Source organism: Sorex araneus, chromosome 2 (assembly GCF_027595985.1).
Source record: "Sorex araneus isolate mSorAra2 chromosome 2, mSorAra2.pri, whole genome shotgun sequence".
NCBI classification, from domain to species: Eukaryota; Metazoa; Chordata; class Mammalia; order Eulipotyphla; family Soricidae; genus Sorex; species Sorex araneus.
In genome coordinates, this window is record NC_073303.1 from 148,138,976 (window position 1) to 148,151,667 (window position 12,692).

General features: G+C 40.8%; 1 protein-coding gene across 1 annotated transcript in view; it reads right to left on the reverse strand.

Annotated features, from left to right (window-relative positions):
* Positions 1–12,692, reverse strand: part of PHLDB2 (pleckstrin homology like domain family B member 2) — a 119,565-nt gene that overhangs the window by 48,744 nt on the left and 58,129 nt on the right. The window contains exons 4-5 of the mRNA XM_055127120.1: positions 11,318–11,461; positions 9,857–9,994 (exon numbers count right to left, since the gene is read on the reverse strand). Of these exons, the coding sequence (XP_054983095.1) occupies positions 9,857–9,994; positions 11,318–11,461 (282 nt within the window). The remainder of the gene's footprint in view (positions 1–9,856; positions 9,995–11,317; positions 11,462–12,692) is intronic.

A 12,692-nucleotide genomic window follows, 5' to 3' on the forward strand; every position in this document is an offset into this window, starting at 1 on the left:
CATAGTGCCTTTCTTCTCAAGTGTTGAAAATGTTTCGCAATGCCATACAGCGGGGCAGTAAGAAGAATGATGCAAGCAGGCACCATCAGAACCCTCTGCCGTTTCTCTGTGGTGTGTGAGACTCAGAGCAAAAACTCAGGGGGCCAAAGCTAGGGCAAAGGAAGTAAAGGAGGAAGGATGACAGATGGACCAGGGACAAGAGGGACAGTCATCAGTTACAGAGGATTACAGAAATGACAGCATTCCTGCAAGAGCCAGTACCAGATCAACTGTGAGCCAGAATGAAATTAATACAACTCTCTTCCTTTTGTTGCCCAGGAAGCTTTCAAAGTAAAGATGGCTTTAGGCAAGTGTCAATTAGAGCTGAAGGATCACCTTCTACAACACCAAAAACAGATGGATAAATACATGGCGTTCCAGGACTCAAAAATTCCTGCTTTTAACATGCAAAATAATAAAACAGGATTTATTCTCTTCCCCCAGATTTAAATTGGTAAATCCATCCAATTACTAGAGGTATCTCAATATTTTCCAAATAGCAAGTAGGGAAAAAATGACGTAAAAAAATCACTAATCTATAAACAGAATAAAAAGCATCTTACGCAAATCTGATAAAAATAACTATGCTGAAAACTAAAATTGCAAAGAATTAGAAAACATTGGAAGACCAAGGAAGCATTTACAAAACCAAGAATGGTATGTGAGTTCTCAAGAGACATGATTAGCTTTGTATTGTGCTAACCTTACACCCACTCTTTTCCTCTTAATATCCTGGCAAAATTCATTTGGATGTCAAATTCATTCTGTCTGCTGGTTTTGTAGATTTAAGACTGACATTTCTAAAAGTCAAAGGTAAATTATTCACAGGCAAATAAAAATGAAAATCAGAATATAAAACTGGGCTTATATTAGCTTCCACAGTGAGATTTTAAAAAACTTATTCAATAAGCATTTATTTATGATTAGTACCCACTCACTGGGGCTGGAGCGATAGCACAGCAGATAGGGCATTTGCCTTGCATGAGGTCGACCCGGGTTTGATTTCTCCGTGTCCTTCTCGAAGAGCCCGGCAAGCTACCAAGAGTATTCTGTCCACATGGCAGAGCCTGGCAAGCTACCTGTGGCGTATTCGATATGCCCAAAACAGTAACAACAAGTCTCACAATGGAGACGTTACCAGTGCCCGCTCGAGCAAATTGATGAACAACGGGAGGACAGTGCTACGGTGCAGTGCTACCCACTCATTGGAAACGAGGGGGCCTGATCACTGTCCCCAAGAGATGTTGTCTGTCTAGATCTGTGGTTCTATTGGTACATTATAACAATCTGGTGGGCTTTCAAATACTCTATTTTCAAAGCTCACTTACTCAAAACTCCTGTGCAACAGGTAGGGAATGAGCTTTTGAAAAGTTTTTCTGGAGTCCAGGAGACGGCTAAGTGGGAGGAGCGCATGCCTCACCTGTGGGAAGCCTGGGTTCAATTCCCAGCCCTGCAGGGTCTTCAAAACAATGTCAAGAGCAACCCCTGAATACAGAATGGGGAGTAAGCCCTGAGTACCACTAGCTGTGACCCCTCCCTCCAAAAACAAAAACAAAACTAATATGTGTCCAGGTTGAGATTTGTTCATTTAGCTACCAGGATGAATGTGAGAGGCAAAGGTAATGTTTCAAATGAGGACATACTATTAACACAGGACCTTCTAAAAGTTACTTTGAAAGCATTTGGTTTTCTCTTTTACTTTCCACATCTTCTTTATAGCATAAAAGGCTGCTCTTACAAATACCAACCCGTAACATTTTTATATTCAAATTAAATGCCTGAGAGAAATCAAATGAAAAGTAAACTGCAAGAGGTCCTAATATACAACATACTAGTTAAGGAGGAATAAAGCATTTGAAATACAGGAGCAAAATTAGTTTCTTAATCATGCAAGTGAAGGAGTGGGTTCTACATTCATCCTAAGTAATTTGGTTATATACACACATGTGATAATCAGACAATCATCTCTTTTGATCTTATAATAAAAAAATTATTCTATAGCCATGTATTTCTTTTGTTATACCTGTGGTTAGAAAATAGCAATATAAGTTGTCTTCTTTTTGGGTTACACCCAGAGATGCTCAGGGGTTACTCCTGGTTCTGCACTCAGGAATTACTCCTGACAGTGCTTGGGGGACCATATGGGATGCCAGGGATCTAACCTGGGTCGGCCAGTGTGCAAAGCAAACACCTTATCCACTGTACTATCTCTCCGGCCCCAATTAACAATATAAAGTCATATTGTTTCAGGAGGGAACTACATTTTTAACTTGGTGACCCTATTTTAACTCCAACACTACAGAGAACACAGTCTACTATTAATGAAAATATTATTTTACCATATAAGACCCGGATTCGATTCCTCCATTCCCCTCGGAGAGCCCGGCAAGCTACTGAGAGTATCTCGCCTGCATGGTAGAGCCTGGCAAGCTACCTGTGGCGTATTTGATATGCCAAAAACAGTAACAACAAGTCTCACAATGGAGACGTTACTGGTGCCCGCTCGAGCAAATCGATGAGCAACGGGATGACAGTGATACATTGATATAGTGATCTAAGTGCTACATTTGGTGAGCAGATAGTTTGAAATTGTATTTACTTTGATAGCTTCTATGACTCCAGTTAAGGGAGAGAAGGTTCCCAGCTAAATTTGATTTTCAATTTTTTTGTTTGATTGATTTTTGGGCTATATCTTGCTATGCTCAAGGCTTACTCCTATCTCTGTGCTCGGGATCACTCCTGGCAGTGCTCAGTGGACTATATGAGGAACCTCGGATTGAACCCAGCTTGGCCACGTGCAAGAATGTACAAGATTTATAGAATCAAACCACCAACCAAAAAAAAAAAAAATAACCCTAATCTGGAATCCTGTTCATTTAATCCCCAAATCCTGCGATACAGTTCCACTTCCTCTAACCAGGTTGCTAACTTTGAAATGTAAGAAAGAGGCAGGGGAAGGGCTCGCTCCCTTTTGAACACTGACTGTGACTTGGCAAATGCTTTCAACTCGTGAGGTCTTAACACTTCGTATCAGAATTCTGGGTCAGGCTTTCTGCCCTGACTCTGGAGGAAGGATGGGAGGAAGTAACAGGTACTTTGGTAAGATAATAAATGGGGGAACATTTTAAACCATTTAAGATTGCTGCTTGATGTAGAATATCCCATCAACTATTTTAAGATTTCATTCTGGTCTATGTCACATATTACAGATAATTTAAGCTTTAGAGTCACTGTGAAGACTGTTTAGCTATAAGAGGACCAGGGGCTAGGATGTTAACAAGGACTCAGGATCCAAGATGGAAGGACAGGTTCCTCCTGGAAGGGAGGGTTTGAGCTTTGTAATTACCGTCTGGTGAATGGGAGGACTATGGAAGTCTTTGAAAGAGGAAGAGGTCTTTCCTTAGCCAATCGCTTAATTTCAGTGTAACTGGCTCACAAATTTTCGATGATACAAAGCAGAGATGAGGAGTAGAACAGAGGAAATTAGGAAACTACTTTTAGTATTAAAGACTTAATGAAATCAGAAATTCTCAAGGACAGAAAAAAAAACCCATACAGAAACATCTGCAAATGCCCATGTCTTCTCAGTAGTTTCAGCTTGGAGTGAAGGGACTGGGAAGCCAATTTTATAGCCAGGCCTTGGCCCCAAATGTGCTTGGTGGTTCTTGTGGTTTCCCCAGTCTCAGCCACAAAACCCGTTAATTGAAATAGATGCTAGAGCAGAGGTTAACAGTCCTCCCATTGCATGCACCCTAAGAAAACAGAACAGCCTTTTTGCTTACTGCTTCATCAAATAAAACTCTGTGGGCTAATTTGTTTCAGGGGGACACTCATATTTGTCCGGGTTTATCCATGCTCAGAGCAACCAACTGTGATATCTGACTACACAGTAGGACAAGGCATTTAACTCAGGGCCACACAGAACAAGCTCACTGTACTTTTTAAATTTTTTTTTGCTTTTTGGGTCACACCCAGCGGTGCTCAGGGGCTACTCCTGGCTCTGCACTCAGGAATTACTCCTGGCGGTGCTTGGGGGACCATATGGGATGCTGGGAATCGAACCCGGGTTGGCTGCATACAAGGCAAACACCCTACCCGCATCGCTATTGCCCAGCCCCAAGCTCACTGTTCTTGGCCTCCCCGGATGAGGCCAGTGAGAGGTCAGTCTAGAAAACTGCTAAAAATGTTCAATAAAATTTAATAGACCATCTATGTTTGAGTTCTATCTGTAAATAAGTTTCTGGTTTCTGATTTTTATAAAATAAATAGTGGTTATCTATACTCTACATTAACTTATACTCAAAATGTAAAACAGTTTCCAAATGAGCTGAAAAACCTCATGGTTTTGAGAGATAAGGAAGCTGTGTTCAAATTTCACCCCAAGATTTGAATTCTGAGGTGTTATTAAACCTGTTTCCTATAACCCCCCACCTTGCCCTCAAAACACTAGGGTCCGGTTTACAGGATGTGCCATGGACCTCTGAATCAGCTTGCCCAACAGGGATATCATCTCAAGTTTTGATTTTTCTCATTCCACAGGTTGTAACTAACAGCAGGGGCAACAGGTGGGTGGAAAAGGAAATGGGATCCAAAGGAGGAAAGACCACTTCCTCCTTCTGTCTTACGCTAGGGCTCAACAAGCTCGCTGGCATGTGCATTTGGGCAGATGAGCCCAGCTGTCCTGAAACATTAGCCTGGAGAGCTCATGGGCAGGTGTTTGATTGAGTGCTCATGTCAAGGGCCCAGGCCATACTTGCCACTACAAGGACAATATCCTCAAAGCATCCTGGACACCACCTATCAGCTGTATAACCAAGTAATACTGGCTTCTTCTATTTCACCGGCTAGAGAGGGAAATAAAAATCTAACAAGACCCAAACACATATCAATGTTAAGATGGGATTCTGAAAAGGATTGAATGCAAATAGGAAAAATATGGTTTGAAAATTTTTTGAAGTGTTTCTCTGAAAAAAACTAACACTCATCACTAGCTCCCATGGAAAACTGTCAAGACGAGGATCTGGTTTGCTGTCTTCAAACAATACTGCAACAACGCTGTGTGGAGTGTTTCCAGGACAGACCCCCACCACACACAGGGCCGGCACAGTCCTGTTCCCCTCCAGGGCGAGTGGCCGGCCATCTAGGGTCTGATCAGGCGACCGACAAACTGCGAGATAGCTCAGGAGTTCTGGAATCTAAATTCATGCTCACGGAACAAATCGCCGCAGGCTCCTGCCCGGGGCTTGTGATGGGGAGATAGCTGCCAGCCGGGCATCAATATCCAGGCTGGTGAGGCATGGAGCTCAACCCCCTTTAAGCTCGGGTTCTAAAGGTCCATGTGTTCAAGCTGCAGGGGCAGGAGCTTGGGGAGCAACCCCCTCTTCTTATTACCTACCCCTGGGTCTGCAGAAGCATAGTTTGGAAATAACCCTCTATTTCCTTATTTTGGTTTCTACTTATTGTCACCAACCCAGCAACTCCTAATAAAGTGTATCTCATGCAATGAGCTTGCAGGGGTCTAGCATTTCCACCTTCACATGCCCAGATGCAACCTGGCCAACAGCTTAAACCATAGACAGATACCCACCTCTTTGAAAACCACCATCTTTCCCAGCCTCTTCCTTCTTAGTAAACCAACATACCAGTCTAGTACTCCACTGATAGTAGCAGTGTAAATAGACTCATTTCTTTCCTCTTGTGGTTCAATAAAGAGACAATTCCTTTGAGAACACCCTAAGCCCCTTGCCCCTATTACTGTCATTTTGTTGTTATTGTTGTTCAATTTTATTCTTCAAAAACTGTTTGTGCTTTTACTTAGCTGAATGTGACTGAAGTAAACGATGACTAGTGTCCCTTTCAAACTACAATCACTCTCTTAGCTTAGATCCGTGAAAGGTGGCATAAAGTCATACCCTACTTAATTTATTTATTCCTCAGTTCCTTTTTCTTTTGAAAGGCACAACAGAATGAGGGGTCCAGGACTAAATCTCCAGGCTGCATGGCAGCAGAGGAGCCAGGCTAAGGACTCTGGACCAACACCATGTTCTACTTGCTCAAGGCCAATCCATCTACTTAAGCCCGAGGTCCCATCCTCCTCTCCTCAGAGTGAGAGATAGTCTCCTAGAAATCCTCTTTTTCCCCCTCCCCTTTATTTGAGTGGAAGGACTAGGCACATCCAGTGATACTCAGGGCTATCCCTGGCTCTGTGCTCAGGAGTGGCTGTGGTGGTGGCACACATAGTACCTAAGATGCTAACCAGGGTGGTGCCATCAGCCCCTTGCAAGGAAACTATCACTTCCTGCATGATCTTTCTGGCCCTTGTCTTAATTTGCATAGTAATTTGTACTCCCCCCACAATGCTAAATCCTTTTATTTATCTTAGCAATACTACAGTTTCTATTATCCCTTATCCAGTCACTGTTTAGTTTTCTTTCAGACCAAAATATGTACAAAGAATTAAGCTTTCTTACTGAGTTATTTTTATCTTTTTCCCTTTTCTGTGCTGGAGAGTGAACCAAAGGCATCACACATCCAAGTCATGTCGTCCACTACTCAGACGCATCCCTGGCCATTGTTGTTTCTTTGATCCTTTCATTTTTTTTTCACCAATTGCAATTTTACCACCCACTTTTATCTCTCAATTAAGGGCAAATGGATTTTTCTCAAGTGCTAGCTTGAAAGTACCTTGGAAAATGTCTTCTTTTTTTAAAAACCACTTTCATTAACAAGTTGGGATTTACAGAACTGTTAATCATACTTATCAAGAAATCTTGGTTAAATTTTTTTTCTCTGATCCTCCAAAGTGGTGCTCAAAGGCTCAGGGGTTCACTCTGAGAGACACTATCAACTGGGCCAGAAGTTTCCATGCTGGGCTTGGCAAGACAATGTGCGAATACTTGGAACCACTACTGGGCCTGGAAGTGCTAGGGACCAACAAACAAGGGCCACACCTGGCGGTGCTTGGGAGCCTTGTAGGTACATCCAGTGGTTATTGGTTGGGTGGCATCATGAGAGAGAACTGTCCCCTGTCTTGAATGCTGTTTAAGAGTCTCATTACAAGATGACTGAAAGCATCGGGTGGACGAGCATCACCCAAAGGAGCAAATCTGATGGGACCCGGGGAAAATTGGAATGAGAGAAGGAGCTAATTGGTAACCAAGGAAGAGGCAAGATAGAGTGCAAAAAAAAAAAAACTAACAAATTTTTCATCATGAAAGTAAGTGAGGGGCTTAAGAGATAGTACATAACTTGCACTCAGTTAACCTGAGTTCAATCCCTGGTACCCCATATGGTTCCCAGAGACTGATTTCTGAGTGCAGAGTCAGGAGGAAGCCCTGAGACATTCAGGTGTGGCTCAAAAAGAGAAATGTTGGGGCTGGAGCGATAGCACAGTGGGTAGGGCATTTGCCTTGCACGCAGGCGACCTGGATTCGATTCCTAGGATCCCATATGGTCCCCTGAGCACCATCAGGAGTAATTCCTGAGTACAGAGCTAGGAGTAACCCCTGTGCCTTGCCGGGTGTGACCCAAAAAGCAAACAAAAACAAAAACAAAACAAAGATGAAGCCTGGATATAAATTAATTTCCACATAACAATGTATTTTAGAAACAATAATTTTGATAAAAATGGTCAACAAAGAAAGTAAGGTTTTTGGGGAGAGTAGAGTGGGCTACAGAAAGACTGAAGACCTTGAGATGGTAGAATGAACTAGATCTCAGAGCACAGACAAAGGGACTGGTCTTTGAGGGGAACGGAACCTTCCTGAGTTGTGAAAAGGTAAGATACTTCTCATATCTCAGTAAAGCAGGTGGTGAGATCATTTTAGAGACCAGCAGAGGAAAAGGGGACCAGCAGTTAGAACAAAGTGAAGGTATGAAATAGTCATGTTATTTGAGAAATACGTTGATGATGTTCATCAGTAACCAATCTCTCTTGATGTCTGGTTGTCACGAGTCCAGTAATATCATCTAGTCCTGTCTGCTCCCGTTTCCTTCATCCCTCACCCAAAGCCAATTTCTGTCATTTTTCACACCATGTGATGAAAGACAATAATAATCCCACCATCGAAGACCAACTAATCTCCCTAACAGCTGCATGAGCTAGTCTATACTTTAAGCCCACAACATCCTCTCTTATACCTTATACGGTGCCTCTGTCAAGCCACCAAAACAGTAACAGAAAGAACAGAAGTGACCCCCATGCTCATTTCTGTCCTTTATCCTTTTGTTCCATCTCTGCTTTAGGTATGGAGGCTGTGACAAATTTCTAGGAAGGGACACTGACAATTGTACACTGACTCTATGTGCCTTTTATGAAGAATCTAGGTTTTTCATAAATGTGTTTATCTGGTAGATAAACAAATCGAATATATATAGTATAGGTATGTCAGAGAAGGGCCACACTCAAATAAAAATCTACACAGACTAGAAAGGCAGAAAGGTTTTCAGAGAAAGTGACATCTTACTCCTCTCTTACAAATTTTTCAGTATGAATTAATAGCAAATAATACGTTGCAAAACAAAGTGAACCAACGTCTCCAGAGTTTTTTACTCTGTCCATGCAAAATCGTAAAAAAAAAAACAACAAAAAACTTCTACTGTACTGCAGAACTAGACAATCAGCTCTTTGACGTGGTTTTGAGCCATTAAGGGAAAATTAACTGACCACCCAAATGGAAGTTTCTGAGGCAGATAGAAACTTCCTTAGAAAATAATATAGTAGTGAATATATTTATTATAGTGCACAGCATATAGTACATAGTATAATGCAATAAATATGCTTTGCTATTTCAAAGTCTGGAAAAGAATTGATGTGTAGCTTTTAATCTGCCTTTAATTTCTGACAATAACATTTTAAACTCATTCTCTGGCATGAAGATCAAATGCCCTTATTCATTGGTCCCAACAAAGAGCCTAAAAAGGAAGTCACATCTAGCAGAAATTCTTTCCACATATTACCACTTCAGCTTACTCAAACTGAAATCTTTTCTTTCTCAGCTTAGTGGAGAATATGGTGAGCAAGGAAAAGTGTATTAAGGCATTTCTGCTTTTTCTTTTCTAAACTGAAATTTCTATTTGTTTCACCTTAGGGTTAGTTCCAGTTATAAATAACTCAAAACCAAGAGGAGAATAAGTATAATACTTCCCAGAGAAAATAAACAACCCAACTACCACTATAAACTGCAAGAAATTTTTCATATGTTCCCTTGTAGATATCAGCTAATATTTAAGTTGTGGCTTGAAGTATAAAAGCAAAACCTTTTCCAAGATGTGCCAAATGTGTTTGACAACGTGTGAAGCTCTGAAAACTTCAGTTCATTTTTCAAACAGCATTGCATTTGCATTAAAGACAATGGCAAAGCATGAGAGCTCAGATGAATGGTTCCAAATCATCTTTTTCATAAACAGAAAAATAAAAGGAAATGAGGCAGCTGAATATACTTGAGTCATCCCCACAGGCACCAGTGGTATAGAAATTCGCTAAGTTAAAATAAGTCTTTAAAAACATATTGACATCAAAAGAGAAGAAAGACTGATGGATAAAAGCAATTCACTCATTTCAAGTAGGATCAACCATTATGATTATCAACTTGAAAAGTTCACAGACTATTTTCTCAGCATTAGCTGCTGAATGCCTGTCAGTTCTTAATTTATAACAATTTAAAACTCATCTCAATACTTTTCTCCAAAGGCAGTATCTGCACACAAATAAAAAAAAAAAGCACAAAACACTGTAATTCATGCAATGTTAAAATTCCATCAAGTGAAATCAACATTTTCCCCACAAAAATTATATCCAAATAAAAGTTTGTTTTACCTTGGTCTTTTCACCAACAATGTTCTTCTCCAGTTCTGTTATTTTCCGATTTAGTTGATCTAAAATCTCCTTCTCTCTCATAAGTTCAGTTGTTTCCGATTTCTGTTCTCCATCCAGAAGAGCACACTCCATGTCCAACTGAAGACACAAAACAAAGCCCAGAGATGTCTCACCATTTGTTGAGGAAACTCTCTCTTAAAAGTGCATCTGTAACCAGCTACAAATTTCAAAAGCCAACTGGACTGTGGGGACTAAAGAATATTCTAAGGAGCCCATGAGACTCAAAGTTCCTATATAAGAAGGTAAAAATCTCCAGAATATATTTGTTAAAAAAATGTATTACCTTATTATGTAATTTTTTCTATCAAAATCCTCTTTCTGATATTTTGCCTATCAAGCTCAAGCATGAACCAAGAAAGCCATGTCTTTCTTTCTCTGTAGAGCATGGAAAGTGAAAATTACACCCAGCCCAGCACTCAAGCACTGCATTCCTAGCAAGGCTGGGAGGAGAGGGCTTCAGGGTCTGTGTGGAAGATGACAGGTGAATAGTCCCCTTCCACTTATGGGTATCATCTGGGTATAAATGTTCTTTCACACTCTGGGGGCCATATTTAAAAAAATTCTTTTTTCAGTAATAGTTACAGAATATATATTTCCCTTTATGAAGATGCATATATAGGTATATATAGGTATACATATATATATATATATGCCTCTCGGAGAGCCCGGCAAACTACTGAGAGTATCCCACCCAAAAGGAAGAGCCTGGCAAGCTCCCCATGGCGTATTCAATATGCCAAATACATACTGTAACAATAACAGATCAGTAACAATAATCGGTCTGAGTCCCCTGGCCCTGAAAGGAGCCTCAAATCGTTGGGGAAAATAAGTAAGAGAGGATGCTAAAATCTCAGGGCTGGGAAGAATGGAGATGTTACTGGTGCCTGCTCGAGTAAATCGATGAACAACGGGATGACATCACTGTGTCATACAGTGACAGTTTCAGAATATGCATCTGACTCTTTATTGGTCAGCAAACCTCTGCTCCTATGTTTGATTCAGATGTAAATCCCACCTCCCTCCAAAAGTGCCAACATGATACCTAAGTGATAATAAACATACATATAAATTTTTATTAAACTTGAACTCACTTAACTCATGATACCTTAACTGTAGCAAGTGAGAAAGCACACACTAGCTAGATAATGTCAATGGTAAATAAAGTACCTTGAACATAAATTCACATATTTATCATATCTCATTTCTTAAAAAGTACAGAAAGTTAAGAAATGGTAATCAAAAGAGGCATTTCACCCTCCACATAGTGCCCACTGAACAAATGATTGTTCATGATGGTTTCTACGTAATCTCCCTCCAAGGACTGTACCTTAACAAGAAGCAACATTTTTCAGCTAAACTACCCAGAGTGAGGGTAGGTAAGGTAAAGCTCATAATTTATACCTCTCTGGAAGATTCATCCATCTGGTCATTTATGTCTTTGATTTTTTGTTTAAGTTCCTCCAGGTTGTTCAGAATTGTAATCCGGGTTGTTTCCATGGTAGCCAACTCCTGAATCCTTTGTTCCTCACTTATGTCCTCAGGGGTCTGCAGATAATCACACAGAAAAGGACCATTCACATATCCATTCCAGAATTCCTAATTTTTTTTGTACACTATTTTTTTTTTTGCTTTTTTTGGGTCACACCCGACAATGCACAGGGGTTACTTCTGGCTCATGCACTCAGGAATTACTCCTGGCGGTGCTCAGGGGACCATTGGGATGCTGGGAATCGAACCTGGGTCGGCTGTATGGAAGACAAACACCCTACGCGCTGTGCTATTGCTCTAGCCCCCTATACACTTCTTTTTATATTTTTAATTTTGTTTTTTTGGGCCACATCTGGTGATGCTCAGGGATTACTCTTGGCTCTGCATTGAGGAATTACTTTTGTCAGTGCTCGGGGGACCATATAGGATGCCAGGGATGGAACCTGGGCCAGCCATGTTAGAAGGCAAATGCTCTGCCCACTGTACTATCATTCTGGTCCACAGAGTTTCCTAATTTACAAACCAACACACGTCTAATTTTCCACAAATTTTGTGCCAATCTAATTTTTTTTTTTGAATTAGCATGTGGAAAGTTACAAAGCTTTCAGGCTTAAGTCTCAGGCAAATCTAAATTTTGAAAGCAACTTCATGACTTAGTTGGAAATTTGCATTTCTCCCCAAAGACTCTAAGAAATTAGGTTCTTCAATTGGTTCATACAAACCAACTTAAATTCACACTTCCATACCTTTAACTTTGAAACAACCAAGAGGGAAGAGATTATAACACGAAGAAGCTGTGGTTCATGGAGATTATAGTGACTTCTGCAAGGTTGAAAAGGTATACTGCTGAGAACAAGAATGAGTGTTGAGTTTACAATAGCCAGAATCTGGAAAAAACCTGAGTGCCTGAGAATAGATGACTGGTTAAAGAAACTTTGGTACAACCACACAATGGAACACTATGCAACTGTTAGAAAAGATGAAATCATTAAATTTGCATATATGTGGATGGAAATGGAGAGTATCATGCTAAGTGAAATTAGTCAGAAAAAGAGGGACAGACATAGAAGGACTGCACTCATTTGTGGAATATAAAGTAACATAATAGGAGACTAACACCTAAGGACAGTAGAGATAAGGGCCAGGAGGATTGCACCACGTCTTGGAAGCTGGCCTCACATGCTGGGGGAAAAGGCAGCTGGGATAGAGAAGGGACCACTAAGTCAATGATGGTTGGAGGGACGGCTCGGGATGGGAGATGTGTGCTGAAAATAGAATATGGACCAAA